The sequence below is a fragment of the Conger conger genome, chromosome 17, assembly GCF_963514075.1.
Source record: "Conger conger chromosome 17, fConCon1.1, whole genome shotgun sequence".
NCBI classification, from domain to species: domain Eukaryota; kingdom Metazoa; phylum Chordata; class Actinopteri; order Anguilliformes; family Congridae; genus Conger; species Conger conger.
Genome location: NC_083776.1, coordinates 6751838 through 6776920, shown reverse-complemented (window position 1 = coordinate 6776920; position 25083 = coordinate 6751838). Strand labels below are relative to the sequence as shown.

At 43.8% G+C, this 25083-nt stretch overlaps 1 protein-coding gene across 3 annotated transcripts in view; it reads right to left on the bottom strand.

The window, feature by feature from the left end:
• The window catches only part of clybl (citrate lyase beta like), a 68552-nt gene extending 45369 nt beyond the window's left edge, over window positions 1-23183 (bottom strand). For all 3 annotated transcript variants that reach the window (XR_009705867.1, XR_009705866.1, XM_061225941.1), the window contains exon 1: window positions 23085-23183. Coding sequence is in view for 1 of the 3 variants with exons in the window: in XM_061225941.1 (XP_061081925.1) it covers window positions 23085-23128 (44 nt within the window). In the remaining 2 variants the exon portion in view is untranslated. The remainder of the gene's footprint in view (window positions 1-23084) is intronic.
• Between the last annotated feature and the right edge of the window lie 1900 nt (window positions 23184-25083).

Sequence of the window (25083 nt, the reverse complement as noted above, 5' to 3'; positions counted from 1 at the left end):
CACTCTGCGAGGAAGTGGTACAGGCACTGATAGAGGAGGAAAGATAAGCCCCACAAAAGGGTTTAATAGCACAGCATGTTTCACATCCACGCTAAGCCCAGCCCGGGGCCGAAAGGAACCACCGATTCACGGGGCCCAGCTAAAGGTGAACTCCCCACTGACTCCCTTCCACAAACTTTCAAGAAAGCTTCAAATGAATTCACAGAGAGTAAAAAAAATAAAAAAAATAAAAACATTCTGACACATATATTAAATTATAATACTGGGGTAAAACAGTAATAATTGTTCTCGGGGAAAGCCCGAGGTAGTCGGAGACTGGATTAACCCTGCTGAAGAGAGCGGAGAGATGAGGAGATTCCTCCACTCATGGAGGCCTGGCCCAAGCGCCGCCCTCCCGTCCTGTTCTGCAAACTCACAACATGGAGCCCAGCGCCCGGCCACATTCAACAATCATTATGCCTCATTATTAATGAAGCAGCTATCACTTCTTCACCTGCTGTACGTACGAGGGACAAACAGAGTGAAGGAGAGGAGAAACAGAGTGAGAGAGGAGAGGAAGAACAGAGTGAAGGAGAGGAGAAACAGAGCGAGAGAGGGGAGGAGAAACAGTGAGAGAGGAGAGAGAATGTAGAGGTGTTGTGCTCTGTGGGGGGGGGGGGGGTTGCGCTGTTACAGCAGTTATTTAACAGCACACAACAGAACAGGGCAGTAAGGCAGTGGCAGGCAGACAGATGGAGAGTGCATCTGGAACCTTCCACCGCATCGCGACAGCTTATACACACACTCACACGCATAAATACATACACATATACACACACATACATATATACACTCACACATACACACACACACACGCACACACATACATATATACACATACACACTAATACACTCACACATATATACACACACACGCACACACATACATATATACACACACACACACTAATACACTCACACATCTACATACACACTAACACACACACACACACATACATACATATATACACATACACACACTAATACACTCACACATATACATACACACTAACACACACACACACTCACACGCATACATATACACACACACACACACACACACACACACACACACACACAAAGACACAAAGACACACTCTTGAGGAGATGCGATTTTTAAGACGACAGGGCGATGGCGGTGAGTGGGACAGGGACGTGCACTGCATTGTGGGTAATCCCAGGCCTGGAGATCAGCCCTGCAGGAATAATGGGGAAACTGGTAAAAGCTCACTGGACTGTGCCACTCTCTCAGGCCGCGCTCTTTCATTACACTTTCAGCAGACTTTCCCACACCATTTCCCCCACTGAGTCTTTCAGCCTGGCCCTGCCATCTGCAGCCCTGCTTTAAGGCTTAGTCCACCCTCCTGCCTCTATACCACACCAAGCAGCAACTTAAAGGTTGGTCACACACACATGCTTTTTTCATTCTAATGTTCGTTTCATTTTGATCAGCAATTGTCCTTTTTTTTTTTTTTGAAGACTCCCTTATGTCCACAATTGTCTGAACCTTAAAAATATATATACAAAAAAAATAGAAAGTTTGAATGTGTGGTTATTGGTGTGTGTGTGTGTGTGTGTGTGTGCGTGTGTGTGTGTGTACGTGTGTTTAAGCAGTACCCAGTTGAACACATATAACAGAAAATAAACAATGTAAGTAACTTGAAAGGAGGAGGAGACATGAAAACAGCTCTCCTTTTGACAAAGTGTCGCCACCTTTTAAGTCCTAATGGCCGTTTAAACAATGGCTGCAGTGGAGATGTACAAAAGGTCATCCACTGTTGACCCTTACCGAGAAACTGACACAGGAATTCAATTAAGTTACACAATGAGGCAAAGAGCTTTAACCCACTGAGAGTCTGAAGAGATTCTTTAACTCAGAAAGGCAAGTGTGCTCATCAGACGCGTTTTTAAAAAAAGCCTCAGTCCGGCGCAGTTCATAACGGGGGCTTAATTAAACCTCTTGGACGGGATCGCGTCGGCCCTGGCGTTATTAACGGACGATGGGGGACTTAGAGACGTTTGGCTGGGGGGTGTTAGTCCGTGCGGAATAGAATGAGGATTGCTTTGCTACATCGTGATTGAATCACCCGACTCATCACAATACATCTCCAGAAACATCTTATCAAATTCCAATGAAATTTCCAACATGTGCACATTTGATAGAGAATTATTTTTTCTCTTTTTTTGTGGCAGAATATTAAATTTAACACAAAAGTATGGATTGCCAGTTTAGTGTAATTCATAAACAATTCTCCAAAAGTACATTGTAAAATGGTAAATGTGTCTTTGTGCGTCTGTGTGTCTGTGTGTCCCTGTCTGTGCATCTGTGTTGTGCTCTTGAGGTTTTCAAAGCTGAGGGAGAGAGAACACGCCTGCCTTAACCTGGGTTTTGTCGTACATGGCACCCATAAGAATTATCACACCGAAATATACCAGATAACACCCATAATATCAGTCATTTTAAAGCGATCCTTCCTTTAAACATCCCCTAAAATAAAGCATGAATGTGATGATGATGTAATGGAAATATAAAAAAATGTTTTGCTCTTAAAACCTTGTGTAGGAGTCCTCTGATGAGGATTGTATTAAACTGTATTAATATAATTACATAATAATTGTAAAAGTGCAACATAGCTGAAATGCTCTTTATGCTTATTAGCAAATCCACGGGGACTAAAGATCTGGGAAATGCTGTTCTAAACTGAAATTTGCCAAAACAATAGTCTCCCTTGGGGGGCTGAAAAGAAAGGTTGCATTTTCTGCAACACTGGGTGTCACAGGGTTAAGGCTGTGTGGCGATCCGGTCCTGCGCATCGAGTACGCGCATCGAGAGGAGGTGAGCTCATTTGCATATTCCTAAATAATAATAATAATAATAATAATTTAAAAAAACATAGGCGAATAGTTTTTGTTTTTTTTTGGCATTTGTGTTCACATTGAAAATATATACTTGTCGTTTTAAATGGAGGCAACGATTCACCTGTGGTACCTCCTCTTAAAGAGAAACCGGGAAGAGCTATGTACACATCATCCGTGGTCGGCGGAGCTGAACCCGCGGCCGCCCCGCTGTTTGCGGTTTCAGAGGCAGCAGCGAAGGGGGAGGGGAGCTCTGGAGGTTCCGACAGACCGGCATCTCGGGAAAACTTCGTGGGGACCCAATTAAAGGAATATTCCGATGTTGGATTAAAAACGTAACACGCCTGTGAGTACGAAAACAAACAAAAAACTGAACAGTCCTCCTTTGGTTTTGGAATTCTCTTAATTAAAGTCCGCTTTCCCCCCTCTTCAAATACCGTAATTTCCTCGGTTAGTTTGCTGCGCCCTCCAGCGGTAGTTTGGTCTTATTGCAGGTGTTTTGCAGATAGAGGCATTAAGGTTGAGGAGAATTTCACCTTGCGTCATCAAAACCGAGCAGATTTCACGTCAATCACACAGCATACATCTACAACCGCCACAACCCACACAGAACAGCTGAAAGGCTGAATGAGTTCTCCCTCTCGTATGACGCACCAAGAAAATACAAGCAACAGAGGAAGAGAGTCTGTACCAAAACGTCAGAACATTCGTGCTGTATAGGTCTAAACACCGGCCAACAGGGTTGGCTCAAATCCCATCCACCGGTTGCCAAAAAGATGGACCCTTTTGCTACACTAATCACGAACGCATTAGCATTTTTTTCTGAAGCGCATATTTCATAAATGCACCAGGATCGAGTTCTACCTGTGCGCTCTCTGTGTTAATATCCAACACGCTTCTCGTGTTACGAGCCTACTTGTGTGTTACTTTCAACACATTTCGTGTCAAAGTTACTACTTTTGTGTTACAAATATAGCTACAATGTATGTGTTACAGGGGGAAATCTTTTAACACAGACCGCGTTGAAAATAACACAAAATGTGTTGTCCTTAACTAGACGTGGGGGTGTGTTATAAAATATCTGTTTTGAGAACAGCGTTACAGACGCGCGAGAAAGAGGCAGTCGAGGTGGTACGATGAGGATATTCTCAGAATGAGTGGCACCTTCTTCAGAGCCAGAATGGAGAGTGGGTCAGCTTTAGGGGAGTGGGTCACTCTGGTCTCTGTATTCCCAACCTGCGACACACCGCCATCCCGTCAACACATTCTCTAATATTTTATTTTAAAATTCAGCACACTTTGCTTCGTCCTGTTCATTGAAAAAAAAAAAAATAATAATAATAATTAACAGGAATATTTCTGTTTAACAGCCAACAAACTCATTCGGTGGCACGTATAGGTGGGCATAAAATTATTTTTAAAAAGAGGAATATTCAGACATTACCACATTAGTTTAAGCAATTTAAAAGACTTGCTTACATGCTAGAAAAAGACATCACAGCTGTATGTTTTCTATTTGTGACGAGGCTAGCGGTTTGCGCAGCGCCGCTCCAGGCCCCGCGTTCTGGAGACCGTTGCGACCAGCCTTCCCTTTGGACCCGGATCCGTTAATTAACGGTGGCTTAGGCCTGATTGCTGCTGACTCAACGGGGAGTTTCCTGGATCCAAACCCCACGGAGCCCCACAAGGCTGGGATAAAATCCAAAGCGGAGAACTCCTGCACAGCTCCAGCGAGGAGCGGGAATTATGGACGCGAAAGCCAAGCGTCTTCAGATGGAAAAAAAAGTGGCTTATGTAACGGGCTTCGCCCTCATCGCTGAGAGCAGGCAGTGCCCTTAGAGTCGGCTGACAGAGTGGAGTTTCTTTCTTAATTATGCACTACAAAAACAAAAAGAATAAATATCAAGAAGTATTAGTTCTCGATTTAGTTGAAAAAGAGCATTTTTATTAAATGTTTTGCTAAATAAAAATATAGCCACTGAGATGAGAAAGTTTTTACTAATTTCAAGATTTGCCAGGAAGGAAACAAAATAGCACTTGTCAAGCAAAGAGTAACTTTAAAACAAGCTAATATTTTTTATGCGAGAGAAAAAAAGAAAGAAAAGATTTTAAGTATATCACAAGATGAAGACACTTTTTTTTTGCAGTGTGAACAGACTAGAGACATTCCCTCTCACACGCATTAGTGACTGAAGACGGTATGAAAACAGGAAACACACCAGCTTTAAGAAGCATTTTTCCAGTGATAAATGTTAGCAAATTAATTTGTTCCATATCCATCATCACACAAGAAACACCACTACTATAACACTACATCTTGTACACACTGTTGTCAAACACGCAAACTAGCACGGTAAGTAATTAGTTCAACATGTACTAAATCCAAATGCATTCCAGAAATGTTTCACAAATTTATGACAATGTGTTACATATAACAGTGGCGGGGGGAGGGTTTGGAGATCTTGAAAACCTTGTGTACGTTTGGAGCACAGAGGACTTCATACCTTTTACAAGCACCTTCCACAGGCACAACTCTACAAATATGAGATACTTTCACTCGCACACAAAAACACCTACTGCCATCCTCTCAAACACTTTTCTCAACTGGTTAAGGCTGGGTGCTTTTAATGTGTGTGTGTGTGTGTGTGTTTTGTGTGTGTGTGTGCCTGTGAGGACGTGTGGTGTGTGTCTGGGTGCCTGTGCGTGTGGTGTGTGTGTGTGTGTGTGTGTGTGTGTGTGGATGTGAGCGTGTGTGTCTGTGTGTGTGTGAGTGTGCGTGTGTGTGTGGATGTGAGTGTGTGTATATGTGTGTGTGTGAGTGTGCATGTGTGTGTGTGAGTGTGCGTGTGTGTGGATGAGTGTGTGGGTGTGAGTGTGTGTGTGTGGTTGTTTGTGTGTGTAAAGGGGAGGAACCCTATAACCCCTCTCTTACAGGGAGGCACAAACACGTCTCCTCCCTCACAGTAAATCACATTTCAATAAACACACAGACAGGAAGTGGAGACCCACGGCCCGGCTGACAGAGGGCCTTCCTCCGATATCCCACAGTGCCTGGCGACGGAGAGCTGAGTCTTCCTCTTCCTGCCCCTGCTCCATCAGCAGTAAACTCCGTGTTTTTGCTCCATCATCTTCTAATCACTGGCAGCCCTGCGCCGGGGGGAGCGCCCGGGGGCACAGCGCGCCGTGTAACGGGAACAAAAGCAAACGAGCGGCCGGCGGAGGCGTCCGGGTAAATAAGCACGGGCGCGAAAACACCTGCTGCAGGAGAGCGTGCGCGCCGTGGCCCCCCAACGCCCCCCCGGGGGGGTCAGAGGGCAATTATTCCCCAAGGACCCAGAAGAACGGTAACTGTGAACCGAGAGCTGCACTAAAACGCTTCCGGTTCGGAACCTGTAAAGGGAATCGACTGTGTGACTAAACGTCGGGTAACGGCCTCCTCCAGTCCTGAAGAATCTTGTCACGTAAATCATTTGTGTAAACCCACACCGCAACTATTATTAACTCATTAAGCGTATTATTTATCTAGAGGCTAGAATTTTAATGGTTTATTGAATTTATGAACTTATTAAGCTTAACTTACCATGGGTTAAAACTACCCCCAGAAATCATATCCCAGATAGTGGAAAGGACAATGTATTCCTGTTTTAAATATAAGTGCCAAGTCCTTGACTATTTTTTGGCCTTCAGCGCCAATTGGCGGGAAACCAACTGATTTTTTTTCCATTTTGCTCATTTTTTCTTAGCTTCCTGTTTTTTCACTCCATGTACATGACTGATTTTCTAATTTCCCTCAAATCTGGCACAAACACTGGAGCACAAACATGGGTCCCAGTTTTACAGAGAACACAGGTCTGTCTTTTCCCTAAGACGGGGGAATCCAATCTCGTCCGTTAACGTTCCAGCCCAATGTTCTAGCTCTAGTCACCTGACTCTACTTTGTCTTGACTGAAGACCATGATTAGTTAATAATTTGAATCAGGTGTCATTGAGCAGGGCAACAACATAAACCTGCACCCTCACCGGCCCTTTTCAGACAAGACTGTTCAGTCTGCCCTGAGATCAGCAGTGAGCGCAGAAGTAACTGTAGAACTAAAACAAGCAGAGTTAGCTCCACACAGTTGAGAGGCTGCAGGCTGATGGATATTGTTCCAGCAAAGGCACAGGCCCACATATCTAGATGTTAAACAGATGTTTAAAAAAAGATATGGACTATAATGAGGGTGGTTAAAATGCCTGGCTTTCTTTTGATAGCTGGCCACATTAAAGAAGGTAAATACTCTTGTTTTCTCAAGAGAGATACCGTCTTTGAACTGAGATTCAAGCATAAAAATCAATCACCATTCAGTCAATGAACTACTACACTGTAACTGTCTGAAGCATTATACGCTGGTGTGGATATAAATGACTGAACACACACACACACAAACACACATTAACAATCACATTCTTCTACACACTGTATTGTTTTGAAAGCTGTCCTTTTTTTCCTTTGATAAGAGCAACGTCAGAATAAAGCTATAAAGTGTCTAATTATCCGTGAGGAAGGGAGTAGTGTTTAAAGCTTTCAGATCCAATTCAGAGCCCAGTACTGATTCTTTTATTCTTTTATTTTTATGTTTGATTACCATGAAAAAGATCCTCCTTCGCGTTTCCCCAGCTTTTCTCCGAATGATGAGTCTCCTTTCAACTACGCCGTGAGCGAAATGACATAAGTGACAGTTTGTGTGATTACTCCAGATTTTGTCCTTAAGACGGCGAGCACACTGAAAGTCTTCTAATTACACGGGAGGAGCGGGGAACATGTACCAGTCAATTCACCGCTGATTCCAACAATGAGGAGAAATGCGGGACTCCCGAATCGTGGAAGAATAAGGCTTAACATTGATTAATTTAACTCAACATCGCGAAAAACGCATTTCAGCTGCCCAACCTATGACAGGCTTTCATTTGAGAAGATGCGCGCGCGTCTGTTTTAGTCAGAGGAAAACGGCTCGTACACACACACACACACACACACACTCGTGCGAGCGGCCGTCGGCGAGACTGCGGTGAGGTATAACACAGCCCCCTCCCAGCCTGTCCCTGTGTTATCATTTACAGTTATCACATTATAACATTCAGTCCATATCCGCAAAGCTCCAAAAGACGACCACGCTTTCAATGTCAACGATTAGTTCATGTCGACGATATTACTGTTATCACCTGTCAGTTGCAATTCTGGACATATTTCTAGCAAGCCAGTTGGCCAGCAAGCCAGTTGGCCAGAAAGCCAAATTAAATGAAACAACATACAGTATAGTCCGTAAGTATTTGGACAGTTGTTTTGGCTCTGTACTCCAGCACATTGGATTTGAAAGAAAAGGTTAAAGCACAGACTGTGACCTTAAATTTCAGGTAACTATGCATTTACACCCATATCCAGTTATCTGTGTAGGAATAATGTCCATTTTTATACATAGTCAATTTTATACATCCTCTATTTTATAGGACCCAAAGTAATTGGACAGTTGGCTTCTCAGCTGTTTCTGATTAGTCCGGTGTATCCAATCGCTTCCTTAGTGCAGGTATAAGAGCTTTCAGTGCCTAGACTTGATTCTAGGCTTTTGATTGTCTTTGGAGTCTGAGCAACATGAAGACCAGAGGTGCCAGTGACAGTCCAAGAAGCCGTCGTGAGGCTGAGAAATACGTAAATAATAGTCAGGGATATAGGCCGGGCAATAGGCTAACCAAAACAAACTGGTATATGTTAAATTCCTCTTAGTTTAGCTTGAGCAAACACAGTCCAATAAAAGCGCTCACTTTCTACAACAACCTTCTCACACAAGTGGGTCCTTTTGGGATCTTTTATGACCAAATAAATCAAGTGCTCTTCTTCAATCTCAGCTGTTCTATGTAATCTCAAAACTACATTTGCTGTTCTAACTCTGAAACGGGAACCTTACGAGCCCCAGCCAACCCCCAACACCCCCTCCCTGTCTGCCATCAAGACTTTTATTTTTTTCCTCCATTCTCCCTGTTCTGGATAAAGCAGCATTTAGCTGTGAATTAATTTTCCTGTTTGGATATGCCCTGCTGTGGTGGGGGTCTGTGGGTGCACAATAGCAGTCTGAAACACTGTACATATGGCCTGATTGGCCTTGTGGGTATTTTTGGGAGAGGATGCTGTATCAGGTTGGGGGGGGGGGGGGGGATGAGTCAACAGTGGCTCAGAATATGAGAATATCAGTGTTTATGAGCACAACATCACATCCAAAAAAAAGCAACAACAACAACAAAAAAGTCATAATAGATACCCCACAATAAATAAAATAAAAACCCCGTCATGCGCTCTGCGCGCTGATAAACCACCCAATCAGCGGCAAAGGTGACCGTGTCGAAGTGACAATGCGGAGATCGCCAGATCCGTTTTCACACTGCAGTGCACGTGGAGCTGCCAGATGGGCCGGGAGGTAGACAGTGTGACGGTCGCCCGAAAGGCCGCAGGGATCGCAGGGAGACACACACACACACATACACCAACGCACACCCCGACACCTCCAGCACCAGCGCCTCTCACGCACTGTGTCTAATGCACCCATTTAGCGCTTTGGTTTGGGCAGCGGTGCGTGCCTTTTCTTTTTTGCCGGGCCACCACGTACTCCGACAGCTGTGGTCCAACAGGATAACAAAAGCCTGGAGGAAGAGCCGGCTGCTCTAAGGCTAACCGGCATGCTAGCCCGTCTCTGCACACGGAGAAGCCACCTACCCGTCTGGTCTGGTCCACACCAAGAACGACAACTATAACAGTAACAATAACTGTGTGTTGTTTTAAAAAATCTACGTTATAACCCAAGTAGATGGCGGAGTCCACGCCACAACTATTATCAACAACGACAGTAACAAACGATGTGGTTGGGATCACTTTCAAGCAGCATGAATGATAAAAAAAACGGACAGCCAATCGTAATCAATCCAAATTTACAGGGCGTCATGTTGAAAATAGCAGATGACATAGCCGACAGGCTATTTACAGAACGTTATCGTTCACCAGTGTGGATGCCCACGTCGTTATCGTTGCAGTTATAGTTCTGATTGTTGATGAGGCTTAAGTCACTAAGGCCTCGCCAGTCTCACACAGACAGCAGCAGCTGCGAATATGCGGCAACAATTCAGCAGTAAACATTATGTTGTATTGGTTTTACTGTATATGGACACTCCTGCGCACACTTTAGAGTACACTAAGCTCCTACAGTACTGAAAAATTATTTACTAGTTCCAAAATACGCCTCATTTCCATGGATCACTACGAGCTGCAAAATATAAAATTGCCACAGCCGTAAAAGGCCGGTTTGTCACTTCAGATCGACAGCAGAAGACAGTGCTTAACATCCTCTGTTCTTCACTCTGTACTGCAGTGTGTTAGTCTGAACTAAGTCCATATCCTTAGTGTCTAATGTCTCCATGTTCCCTTGCCTGGAAGGGAGAGCTAATATTATACGCATTATAAGCAGTTAAAACATTAATGTCCCTCTTCAGAAATAAGATAAGTTCATTAGATGATCGTCAAAGATACTAACAAAGGAATAATCTTTAGATCAGAATTTAGAGCCACTCAATGGCAGACGTATTAACCTAAAGGTGAGGCAGCGCATGCTAGCTACTGAACAAGATCATTGAGGACAGATGCTATAATCATCAATGCTGCCATCTTGTGCATGACGTTGGCTAAAAATGCAATATTTTGGTGGATGGCTCACAACCATAGCAGCCATTCAAAGCAGAACTGATAGTCCACTTCACACCGCAAACAAAGCACAGGTGGGTTTGTGTGCCGGTGTTATGGTAAGTGCTTTATAATATAAACACACACTGACCACTGATCAGCTCTGAAATGACCTTCAGAGTCCAGACAATAAATCCACACAAAACACACGATACAATTCTGCAATTTCAAAACGCTTTTCTTTTACCCCCTCATCTCCGCTAATCACACAGTAGCCCGTAAATAATGTCTGCCAGGCTAATTCACAGCACATTTAGTTATTATTTTGGATAATGTAAATATCTGCATGGAACACGCAGAACTCAGTGTTTCAGTCACCGGCACAGAGCACTTCTGACCTCACAGGCTTCCAGGCTTATAATATAAAAAAGATCAAAGATTTTTGAGGACCCTTTACCGACTGACGCACATCACATTTTGTTACCTGGTCAAACAATATAGAGTAAAAAAGAAAGCCTCATAAAATTAAAAGTTAAAACAGCCTGTAGCCTGTAACATATAGAACATTCTGGACTAAAAAAAATTAAAAATACAAGGGACGAAATAAAAAGGTTCTTAACCGATCAAAGTTCTTAAGCACATAACCCTGCTTAACAAGGCTGCAGTAAGTAGACATATTCATTTAAAATAAAAAAAAACACATTGGGACCTAGGCCTATTTTTAAAAAGGAAAAAAAAAAAGCAGCGCTATTAAAGGCAACTTGTAGAAGTGCTGTAACAATGTGATATAATATCATAATGTGATTTGTGGCCAGAGCTGAATCAGAATATAATTAGTTTGCTACTGCAACCTATAATAGGTGTTAATTAGATTCCAAGTCTTTTTTCTTTTTTTTTCTCAAAACAGACCGTTTGATCTAAACAATTTTCCCAGATGGGAATCTGTTTCTTGTATTAATTAAATATTATAATTTGGAGGTCCGGAAAGCAAGGCACAATAGTTACTGTATTGCCTTTTGAAAACAAGGAGGGGAAAAAGGAAAAAAAAAAGAAACTTGAAATGATAATTATGAATATCTGAAAAATATCTTGCCCCACCTCTTAATGTCACTACAACACAGAGTATTAACAGTCAGCAAATTGAAAAACTAAGCAAAGCAGTTCTGCAAACATCTTATAAATGAGCAATGAGATTTTTTTATTGTTGCTATGGTGACTGAATAGAATAGAATAATTATCTGAGCCCTGATGACACGTTCTCAGCGCAGAAATAAACTTTTCCTCTCATGACTGGACAGGTGACAACATGTATTGTCCGCGGGAAGTCCATGCACATTTTACAACCTGAATTTGAGGCAGAATTAACAATAAATTATTCAGCTGAGATGAGGGCGATCAGCTGGCCACTAGACTCATATTGCACACATATGAGATGGGCGTCTTCCACAACCTAAAGTCCACTCTAACGTGTGCCTGACGGGGGTTCCTGGACTGCCAGGGAAACAGAATCAGGTCCAGAGGAGCTTGAGAAGGTTGGAGAAGCTCAGAAGCACAGGATCAGCGTTCCCAGTTCATGAAGAACGTGTTATTTCTGACTCTTTTTCCTCTGTATTCCAGGAACTCTGTAACTGTAGTGTAAAATGAAAGAGATATGACTTGCATATTGGGCGCTCAGAGTTGAGGAGGAATAATATTGTGCTAAGGCTGGAGAAAGGGTTTTATTCATCATGGCCGCCATCCAGGCAACTGGACCCCACTGAAAGAGAGCAGGGTTTCAGCCTTACCCACAATTCCCCCTGGAACCAAAACTACTTTAGTGTCAAGGCACACCACAAAGAAAAAAAAAAAAACTTTAAAGACAAATAAAGAACTTTACAGCCCACTGCGGAGTATCCGACCACGATATAGTTACCGTTAGTGTTTGGTTTGCTGCCCCAAGCCTTTTTTTCCAACTTCATGTTGAAGTGATTATGAACTGTAGCATGAAAATGATTCTACTTATTTTTAACCTCAAAGAATTAACCTTAAAATAGGTTTTTCCAATATTGATTATTCTGTAGGCCAGCGACGCCGGTATGCTTAATGTGTGAAACACACGAGCAGATCTGATTTTAACTCGATGCGCATCGTAGGGCTGTCGGTTTTTCTTGGCAGTCCTACGGTCATAACGAAGGTTGTGGCAAAAACAGAAATATTTACTTGGAATTCTGCCCCTGGCACAATAGGACATCCATCCTGCCATTAGCAAGCAAAACTTCCGTATTACAACGTGCGCAAACGTCAGGGGATTCAATTAATTTGTAAAAATATACTTTCTCTCTGCCGCAGCGTGTTTGGAGGGTCCCTTCCTGAGCGTTTGATGGTGCCAAACGCGTGGACTCCCCGGGGGACTGAGGTCCTCTCCCGTAACTACAACAACAGGCCCGGCCCGGCCCCTTCCACCGACGTCTTCCGCACAAACACCGCTCCGGACGATCACAGCTCCAGAGCAAACCAGAAACAGGAGTTAGGCCCTTTCTTCCGGGAGCAACGAGTGTGAGAACACACCTATTTCGTCAAAAACACCGGAACGGCAAAATACGAGATTGAGGAATTTAATGGATCTTTACAGTCAGATAGATAAGATCAGACTGTATATTTAGTTAGATTGTATATTTACGATATCGACCAAACTGAGAACTGAATGCCACTTCATAAGTAATTATTATTACTTAAATAGTTAATAGGTCATTATGGATTTGACTGGGAAGAAGAGATACAGTAGACAGCATGTCCTGTTTCTGAGAAAGATGATGTTTGAGCTACTTTTAATGAAATAAATAAACAATAAATTGGTGCCCAATAAGAAATATGAGGGCATAAAGTTTCAAAATCCTCAAGACCTGAAATGGCAAAGGAAACGGTCTTGCACAGACACACGTATCACTGCTGATGCCAATAGATTATTTCCCCTCAGCACATTACAGTAAGGTATACGTATAGAACAGAAACCCCTGGTGAAGGTAAATCATCTATAAATGATTTTACTACACGCCCCGGGGTGTTCAGGGTCTGATAAACGACGTCCAGGCATCAGTGGGGGCTGGGCACTGACCAGGCCGAACAGAGGAACCGGTCGAGGGAGGAACCCCACCTCACCACGGGGGGTTCTGCGGTTCACAGCCTGGAGAAACCGCACCAAACCCAGCGCAGATCTGCTCCGCCTTCTCCCCGTGTTGCTCCAGGACTCTACGCCCGCTCTCAGGCCGTTACCCCGGCTCTAACGATGCTGTGAGTACAGAGACAACGCCTCAGGCTACCACACAAACACTCAGCGCTTTCTTAAAACAAAGAGACACTCTCTGCTCAGTCTCGCTCTGCTCCCGTTCAGCGCTGGAGACCAGGCCAGTGAGAGCCAAGGGCAGGCACCAGGCTTCAGTGTTCTGCTCATATCTCCTGCTCATCTCCCCTGCTCAGACCCTGCTCATATCCCCTGCTCATCTCCCCTCCTCAGACCCTGCTCATATCCCCTGCTCATCTCTCCCTCCAGAGACCTTGAGTCCTCAAACGAGGACACCACATTCAGGCTTCCCTGGGCCCTCTAGAGCATTTCTCTAAACATAAGGGACATTCAATTTAAAAAAAAAAAAAAAAATTTTTAATTTGGGTTTGGGTTGTGTACACTGAAAGTAAAACGCGTGGGTTTCAGGAGGTTAAAACACGGACACCAGCTGCAGAAGCAAGCCGTGAGTCACCAGTACAGCCCCGGGTGAAGTCACTGGGAACAGTGGGATTAAGGGGAGTGGAACGCCACGGTGATCAGTCACCCCCGCATTTCTAAAGGAGAGGCGGGCGCAGAGTGGGGGAGTTTTATATAGCTGTGCTCCGTCGTTAGGAGCCCGTTTTAACCGCATCCGATGAGTAAGGCCGTCGGCCCCCTGGTTTAGCGCGGGGCCCTGACCCCCAGTGTTCCTGTAAATAAGCGCCGCGTCGTCGGTGACGCACACGCGGGAGAGCAGGAGGGGAGGCCAGCTCCGAACAAAAGCTCAATCCCAACGACCGAGCGCTCCTTTAGAGAACGACAGAGCTCGCAGTCCAGGAACACAACAACAAGCACACACTCAGGGGCTCACAGCCATCTTTAAAAACACATAAATGCATAGATAGAGTGATAGACAGATGTAGACAGAGAGATAGACGAAATGGATTCGCTGGTGGTAGCCTCACACAAGTTTAATCCCCTTCTCTGGAAAAGGAAACTGAACACGCAATGAGTGGCAGTAAAAACTTGAAAGGCCTTTCCTATTCCTGAACTAAATTAATTATCCTAAACAGGAGGAGAGGCAGGATAAGCGCTCAGGGAGAGAGAGAGAGAGACGGTAAAAGCCCTTCTGGGAAGTTGAAAGCTGCCTGACACAAACAGAGCGTCTGCCATCTGGAAACGATAAACAAACAAACACACCCAAACAAACGGACCGAAGCGACGGTGCGGAGTAATCCAGCACTGGAGCTCCTGGACAACCCAAACGCAACACGCTCATCTCCAGGTGGGGCGGCTTAGACACACGCATCCAGCATTCCCAAAATACGTGCACACGGGACGTTGCTGCACTAATGCAGGCAGCCCTGGTCCTGGAGAGCCAGGGACGTTTCTGGTTTTCGTTCCGAGGTCGACGAGAGGAGTCTGATGGACGATTAAAAGTCTGAGTCAGAATATTCTGCTGAGTGCTGCTACTGCATTCATTAAACCTCGTTAGTTACAGCTAATTAAAACAAATGTGTTTATGTAGTTACAGGTTTAAATGGAGTAAAACACAGTTAAAAACCAAGGGACCAGGGTTGCCTACCACTCCTCTATACCTGTATGTGTGTGTGTGTGTGTGTGTTTGTGTGTGTGTTTGGTACACTGTGATGTAGGGACCAGAATCGGTAGTAAGGAGAGGCAACAGAAGCAGGGCACCCCCTAGTGGGGTGGGGGGTGGGGGGTGGGGGGGTGCTGGTGAGGAGCCTATCAAGCACTTAATTAAAGGAACAGTGCTCTCTCACACACACACACACACACACACACACACACACACACATACATATACACACACACTGACGCATGCAGTCACGCACATGCAGACACACACACAAATACATAGACACACATACATGCATGCACGCACATGCAAACACACTCTCACACACACACACACACATGCAGTCATGCACATGCAAATACACACACACACACACACACACACACACACACACACTCATACCTCTCACAAGCATCCATGGTGCGTTTGAGGAGCAGACATGACATGTGACACAAGGTGATGGAATAATAAACCGTCCTGATCCGGGCTGGACAGGGCGGGTTCGGGGAGGGGGGAGAGGGGGGGCCGGGGGGAGAGCGGGGGGGTAATACGGCGGGTGCGAGGTGGTGCTGCAGGTCATCGCCGGGATGCGGCTGGACGTCTAACACATGACAATCTCCCTCATAGCGCTCGCTTCCACACATCACTGAGACACACAGCTAATGCAGCAGTCATTTACCCCCGCTCCGTCACTGTGCACAAAACAGCCAAAGGAAGGCAACAGCAATACCCATAATCCGCACAATAGTGCACAACAAAATGCAAAACAACAGCCGCAAATTTTCCAAAGAAAATTAATTTACTGATAAACACACTATCCAGAACTGAATAATAAAATTCCATGCAGTTAATAATGAATTCCATGCCACTACAGATAATTTAGTTAAAAATGTGAATAGGCCTATTGTATTTCTCAGTGAAGGACTACAAAATATTGGTTTAAATCATCCACTACATCAATGTGCAATTTAAATGAAAAAAATAACAAATTGCTATAATGAAGCAATTGCATAGCTATTCATTTCATTACACTGTACAAATATATCTGCAAAGAAGAAACACATAGAGTATCAACCCACTTTTCATAGTTATAAATATAGCCTACAAATCTATTATTTGCACATAGCAAAGTATGATTAGCATTTTTTTTAAATGTGGAGCTATTGTAATTCCGGAAGTTAAATTGGCATCTCCCATAAATGTTAAATTGCCTACTCTAAATTGTAAAACGTCTGTTAGTGTCAACTGGATATGATGACCGTAGTCGTCAAAAAATGAGATGAAATGTGGAAAAAGTGTCATGTAATATGTGCGTGTTATATTTCTTTAAATCATCCAACTATAGCCTACAGGGAACACCCGAGCACCAATGTGAAAACTGCACTTGCGTTTACAGGCCGCCACCGGCTCTTAAAATCGCAAATGGCTCCGCTGCGCTGTGAGAATCCGTTGTGTGCCCTGTCGTAAATACAGTAGCGCCTCCAACACCAAACTCGCCACTTTGTGGGCATGAAATGTGAGTGTAATTCGAGACGGCCAGCGCCATCTATCGACCGAGAGTGAGGCACGAACAGGACACCCCCTAACGCGTACCCTACACCGGGACGCACTCATTTCCAAACCTAATGAGGGTGCCTACACGTCCCGGGCCCACTGAAGTCCCTATGGGCCCGGGCGAGACAGGAGGAGAGAGAGCCAGGCTCGCACCGGAGATCGTCTCCTAACCGGAGGGACCACACTTCACATTCACAGCGACTGCGCCCGGGGGAATCGGCAGCAATTATTACAGTTCCTGTTAGCGCTGATGTTCTTTTAATATTTCATTTTCATAAAGACATTAAAAAGCGGGGCATATTGTTTCACCGCGCGTTCCGAGGACAATGGCTCCCGTTATTTTAATACTTCTGAAAGCGGCACTCGTTTATAAACGTTTGCAATGAATTTATATAGATTTTTTTTAATAGGCTACTTTAATAATAGGACGGCAAGTATAATGTTTTTGCCTTCTCGGGTAGACTACCGTCGGCTACTTTTCGTACCCAACTGTAGCCTACATAAATTAATTTTAATTGCGCAGATGGAATTTAACAGGATATGACAGGAGTCCATACCTTGAATTAGAATATTCAAAATCAGCGACTCATAACATCGGGATGGATTATAAACGCATTATAAATTCGTTATAATTCTTCATGTAGATTTTAAAGTCAGTGACTAAATATGTATGCAATAAACTGACGCAGAGGAATCACGCAGATTATTATTAGACTTTTTGGACCAACAGTAACTCCAAGAGCGGTATACAGTCGGCATTTCAGATTTGGGCAATGATCGTACCTGATGTTACGAAGTGAAATTCCCCAAGACCCACACGTAGCACTGCGAACACTGCCACCGTGGGGTGGAACGGAGAATATATATATTTTTCTCCAGCGCAAATTACATCGTTCCCGACGTTTCAGATTACAGTTAGCTCAGCAAAATGTACGCGTGGGAACACCCACTCTCAGATACGCTAAATTAATGCAAAACACGACGTACCTGCCTGAATCGCATTTCAGTTCTGAATAATAGGTTACATTACGTTACATTACAGGCATTGAGCAGACGTCCTTATCCAAAAAATATACACAAATCACAATAATACATTAAAATGAAGACTAGATAATATTCAGCTTTAAGTTATGCAAGCCTGTTTTAAAATACATTCATACTGGAAAATAAATACAAAAACTAAATAAAAATGCAAATTCCTCACTGCAATACTGGAGGTTTTATCAGGGTTATAGATTTATAGGAAGCACAGAATGGGTCATGTGTGTGTCCAATCTCAGAGCATCTTTCATGTTAACAAATTGAGAAAAGCAAGAAACAATAACAATCTGATGCATGCCTGTGCGTGTGTGGACGAGCGATTGTGAATGCACGTGCGGTGTTGTGTGTGTGTCCGTGCGTCGGTACATGTGCAGTTGTGTGTGTGGATGTGCGGTTGTGTGTGCGTCTGGTTGCATGTGTCCGTGTGTTGGTACATGTGCAGTCGTGTGTGTGTGTGTGCGTGTGTGTGTGTGTGTGAGTGTGTGTGTGGATGTGCGGTTGTGCGTGTGCGCGCACGCGTGTGTGTGTGTGTGTGTGCGCGTTGGTTTAATTGTGCGCTTAAACGGAGTCTCCCACGGTTTCCCTCTCCCCTCGGTTATCTGAGAAAACACGGCGTATTTCCTCAACGTTTCATTCAGTCCCAGAACCACGTCTGATCTCCAAACCACACACATCACACGTGGGCCAGGGCCCCCGCGCTGGAGAACAAGATTCTTCTGTTGTATTGTTCACACATTCCTCAGGGGCCGTGTTTGTACAGATGTGCGATGCGCGATACCATGTGCCGTCAGAACCCGCGTTCCTGGGCCAGGACGGCACGCTGATCAAAGCCCCTCCGCGTCGGACTGCAGGCACCGTGTTCGGGCCACGGTTCTGACTGCGGGGACTCTCAGCCCAAACTTCCATCTGTTATCCGTATGGATCCTCTCCTTCCCCCGGAACAAGTGCAGCCCTCCCCGCCTCTCCTGCGTGTTCGTTTACTCAGCTGGACCCCAATCCCGTCACCGCCACTCTGCGTTCCCCCGGCAACACGTGTGAAGTTAATGCCCTGTAACCAATCTCGGAGACAGGTCCAGGAAGGCCAACACCAGGTAACAGGCCCACTTATTGATGGCTTGGTTTGAAAGAAACTTTTTTTCTTTTGGCTGGACCATTGGGGTTTTTTTTCTTCCAAAACTTTTTTTTAAAAAGAAGCAGAACATGGCGTCACCTCTGGGTGGTTTAACACAAAAAGCCGACCTGCTTTAAAGTGATTATTCGCCACATCTTCCTCCAAATAGCAGGGCTGAAAAACAGCTCCCCTGCTCTCACTGTAGTAACACCTCCACGAATAGATAAAAGCCTCCTAATAGCCAGATGGTTCTGACAGAAAATTTCAGTATTAATGTTTTTAAACTTTGTATGTTACCTCTCCGGGTCTCCGGAGTTAATACACTGGCTTTTACACACACACTTGTAAAAAGTTACAAACTGTGTGTAAAAGAGTTAGGGTCCGTTTTAACAGCCATTTTGTGTTTATAATAGGATCAGGGCCACACAGCCCTGCCCTGGCTTCCGGTGGCAATCAAAGTGGAAATGAGATGTCAACACAGCGCTGTTTACTCAGCAGATTTATGCGCCTCAGACAGCACTGCTGAAATTATTATTATGTGACAGCAGCTTGCCTGAAGTTTCTAAATTCCTACGAGGATTAAAATGCTTCAAATTAAAACCCAAACAGCATAATCTTACATTTTTCTCCTGTAGAACACGCATGCGCCCCCCATACACACACACACACACACACACACACACACACACACACTCACACTCACACTCACACTCACACTCACAGACACACACACGCATAGATACACATAATTCTGGAACTACCCTACAAATCTATTTTCCCCACTTGTTCTGCGACTGTATCCCTGCACAGTACGAGATCACACAGGTTTTAATCTTCAAAGAAGGACAGAGCGGATATGGCGGCCGTATGCAGAGATTTCTGTTTGTCACTGCGCTGCATTAGCCAGCGGGTCAAAGTGTTACCATCCACCCACTTATCTACAAACCCGGCGCTGTGTAAACAGAGTGCGTACATCAGGAACACAACAGTATTAGTGACAGAAAGAAAACACACTGCACCGGAGGGAAAATATTATGTCACATTTCAATATTCAGGCCTGTATACAGTACCGACTTATCACTACATCACTGATACTATAAACTGCGTCTAATAACGGAGACCCACAAGCATGCAAGTATAGCACTGGTGCATACAGTTTAAATACCGGAAATTACATTTGAAATATACTACAATATATTAGCCCCTTGAAATGGGACATTTCATTTTCGAGGGGGTCCCAAATCAGATCTAATAAACAATAAGGTATAATATGGGCCACAAGCTCTTTCATGGAGGAGAACAGCAACGCGGATGTTGTAAAATGGCCGCATTACTGGCCTTCCATGGGTTGTCCGGGCAACAATCTCTCTGGTAACCCCCTGACTAATCTGACAGAAGTTTTATGTGCTACGATAGCCAGAAACTAGCAAAAAGACACAGACTGCTGGCATCCCGATAGCTACCAAGCAGGATATAACTAGGCTATTGCTTCTGTTGAAGCTTGGTAGCTAGCTACACCCAGTCATTTCTTTATATGCTTGTAGAGTAGCTACTAGCTGTGGCTCTCATTGAAATATTGTTAATCTGGACAGCCACAACTGTGCAGTGGATTAGGTATTTCTGTAGCTAGCTTTAGGAAATAGAACATAATGTTAACAACAGCCCCTGCATGTTTCATATGGTGATTCTATTAAATGACAGATTGCATATTAAATATCATTTAAATTCAGCCTTTGGAAACAGTGAAAAAACGAGAGACCACCAGAATTAGAGTTGGCACATTAGCCAATTTTTTTTTTTTTTTTTTTTTTTATCCAAACAGTGGGAATCGGAAATTCAGCTCTGATTACTGCAAAACACTACTTTGAAATGATGCTGCCAAGCGCCTGCGAGCTTTATATAGTCACTCTTAAATGAAAATGCTGTAAGAGCGCACTGCACTTTGCATTTTATAACCAGAGCAGTAAAGCGTTGGCAGCCTTAAAAAGAGGAAGCTGACCATTAACTTATAAGATCCAGGCCTTGGCTGGGTAATTGACAAGCTCCGGGCTACTTTCATCACTTGTCGACTTCGTACCAGCAGCCAATTTTTCCTGCGGGACGCTGTTGCGTCTCTGACGCGGAGGTGTTGGTGACAGAGCGCAGTCTACTGCCAAACACAAGCCCAAGGGCCCCCATTAAACAAAACAAGCACACATATTCTCCACTCCGCTTTCTGAATGGGCCCAATTAAGCCCGGGCCACGCTGACCCAAGGCAGTGCCATTCGCTTCCTGTCATCTTACAGGGAGACAACAGGACCCCGCGGAAGCCGATTGTCTCCAGAACGACGCGTTTGCCACACACGAACACGGTTTACGGTACATAAAGGAAAATATGCGGGGCAAACTGCACAAAACAATGTGCTAATAAAACAAGAAAAAAACCGGAAGGCAGAAATTAGACGTTGTTGCTCACAAGATTAACGACTGGTGCCAGTAATTGGCTCAACATTCTGCCCTCCGGTACCGTCTTCAGGAACTGTTACACGCCGGCATTTGAAGTGACACACACTCTCCCGGCTCACACACATGACGAAGGACATTGTGACAGTCGCTTCACGTAGCAGATTAGCGAGGCCGTGTCTGATGTGCCTCCGGTGCCGCATCTGCCCTGAATTAAAACCACCTGGCACCATGTTCCGATGACCCAAACGGACAGATTACTTCAACCTTAAAACCGTGCTTGTTTTGTAATTGACATTTAAACTGTTTGAAGTTCCTCATTAGGGAAAAAATCTTGAAAAAAAATTAGGTGCAGATGTACAAAAAACTAACAATGTACTGTACCGGGTGATTTTTTTTTAAAGCCTGACTGCTGTTTGCTACAAACAAACTGTTTTGAAAATAAATTATGAGGAAAACAACCAAAGTAGTTTCCTGTTATGTTCATTCATGTTAGCATAAATAAATAAATAAAAAACTGACTCAAAACTACATTCGAAAAGCAGCAATTTCAACTGTGGCACAGAATATTGGGTGTATTTTGATGTTCTAAAATCAGAAAAAGTATTCTGACTGGCTATGACTGACATTTCTCTTTCCAAACCTTACCGGGAAGCCCATTTGGGTGTCAACTTGGAGACGATGTGGAGAACATGTAATGCGTTCAATAAAAAGGGCCATTTAACGAGCTGATTTATTACATTACATTACATTACATGTAATGTAGCTGATTTATCACTTTATCAATGTATAAGTATTGTTCTTTTTGATACCATTGGCTTGTTTAAAATTATACTTTCGTTTAATGTTTACTAGTCCGATAACCTTATAATTGTAAAGGGTCAGGTCGCGGGGAGGTGTTGGTGGTTATACATACTTTATTGTGTAGCTACAGCGAACAGGAGGCGACATATCAAGAGTGAAACGGCTGTTAAATCAATGCTCGTGGCACTGCACAACTGCATGCATTCGCTCTCCTGCTCAGCTAGGGATTCGATATTTGGGCAGTAGCATCAAAGTCAATAGGTAGGTGTAAAAGTTGCAATATGTCAGGCCATTTGCACGGTGTGACAGAGAAAGGGGAAATATACACGTGACTTAAAGTTTTAACGTTTAATGTTCAGTGTAGGTGTTTGTGGTGCCCGATTTTACGAAACCACGAGTACGTTAGAAAACCAATTCCGTGCACCTGACAATCAGTGCAATATTAAGCGAGTTTACAACAATAACAGGTCGAAAGGCGCAACCAAAGAATGGCTGGCTACACTGTTGACAAGTTAGCTTATCAAACACAGCAGTGTTTTTAAACCTCAATGTCATGAACAAACGGCCGTCTTGCAGAAAATGCCTTGGTGGCGTTGGACTATACTTGCACACAGCTGCACACCCACTCTCATAAACACAAGTCAATTAATTTCTTAGGTTTGTAGCCTGAAATGTGAGTGGAAACAGACTTACTGCAAGTCAATTCGCCGTAAAACGCCGCCGATAGAGCTCGCCATCTTCCCACACGGTTTTTTTAGAAACGGAGAACGATTGGTCCAAATCGCTGTTCTGGTGAACGTTTGAAAAACTCTGATTGGGCTATAAAACACAAGAGGCGTGGCTAAGAAGTCAGTTTTGTTCTTAAAGGTGCAGCAGTTTGAATTTCCGTGTTCTGTCTGGTGTTTAAGAAATGCAGTATTTGTTGTAGTAGTGAAACATTTAAATGCAGAAAGTTTAACACTCACAAACCGACAAACTAAAGTGGCCAGTTAACTACAGTTAAACAGACCGAAGGCTACAGCATAATACAATACAGCAAGCTAGTGAACACACTAAACATGAAAGAAACCCGTTGGTCTTTTACCTAGGTATAATTTGCCATTGTAGCGCAACGTTGATTGTGCATTTCAAAATAATAGCACCGTAAAACGTAGCATCAGGGATCTTGAAAATATGCAGTGCACAAGAAGGCGAGTAAAGCAAAAAATGCGGGCTTAAAACAAATGCCATCGATTTGGTTATTTCGGTTATTTTGGTTGACCATGTGTTCCACTGAGCTCTAAACCCTCTTAGCCTATGTATGTTTCGGGCTATTTATTTAACCCTAGTGCGCGTTTATCCTTCCCTGACGCATTCTCGTTGGGGTATGTGCCACAGGGCATCAAGACCGTTGTCGCCCAGTCGGAAGAAGTACGCGCACCAGCGGTGACGTGCCCGTACCATCACCATCTCGGCCCAAAGTGTGTGTTACAAATGACACCGAATATTCGCCATGATTGGAGTCAGCAGGGGCTTCTCTCTAAATGTCAAGCGCCGTGGGCGAGGTGTTTATGCGTTACAGCACGTGCGCACTTTGGCTCTGAACGGAACATTTCTCATTGTGCGACGTAGACTGGATTAAAACGGGATACGAGTAAAATAAATGAATTAAACCAAATTTTAACAAACTTGCATGATCTACATAAATTATACATTTTAGCTCAGTAAACTGAAAAGAGATACTGTGTAATCTAATCCTGATGTTCATTTTCAGATAAAACCATTAATATATATCACCATAATTTAGGCTAATTCAATCATAAATACTCAGGAATAAATATACCTGAAACCATAATTGTTAATCGTTAAAAATATATATATTAATTCAGCACACAATAATTTGAAACCTTAGCTAAATAAGAAGAATAATAGACTCCACCAGCCGCTGAGATTAAAATGGCTACATAATTGTTAGCACGGCTGTGAAAGAGGTTTTGAGAGCCAATGCATTTTAGAGTCCAAAGAGCAAATGCAGGGAACAGAGGATTGGCGAAAAAACACTGAAGCAAGTGAAAGAAAATGGATGTTTCACGGACAGTGCACAGCTACAAATTGCCAAAGACGTAACCAATTCTACTACTGCTGTAAGTAGAGGAAACACGTCACAAAGAAGAACGTTTAGAGAAAAACATGCGGGAGTGAAGGGCCTTGTTCTCTCGAAGGTGGCAGAGTCGCTTCAGGATAAAACTGACCCGTTATATCAATGAATTATCAACAAATCCACTCCGTTCATTTTAACAGGAGTACCAATCACACAATTAAAGCTCATATGTTGTGTTAATCCATGCACCATTTCATCAGTTAGACGAGCGTAATGCCTTTCAAATTGGCAGGAAAAACAAAAGCCCTGACGGAATGCTGGACTGTCAGTCAAATCAAATGGTTAAGTAGGAAAATGGTAAAGTAGTTTTGTAACGGTAAGTGAACACCAGATCTTCTAAATCAAACCATTACTACCGTGCGATCTCGTCTCACCAAAGGAATTTATGAAAGCGCTGTGCGCTGCAGTGAGCATTGCTGGGCTTTGCTCTTCATCACAAGCGTTAGAACACATTACTGCAGTTGTCAGAACCGGTGTTAATGTCAGCGATGTTAGTCAGTGTTAAACTCCAATCCCCCTGCCGGGCCTCAGAGAGGCCATCTGCAAAGAAAT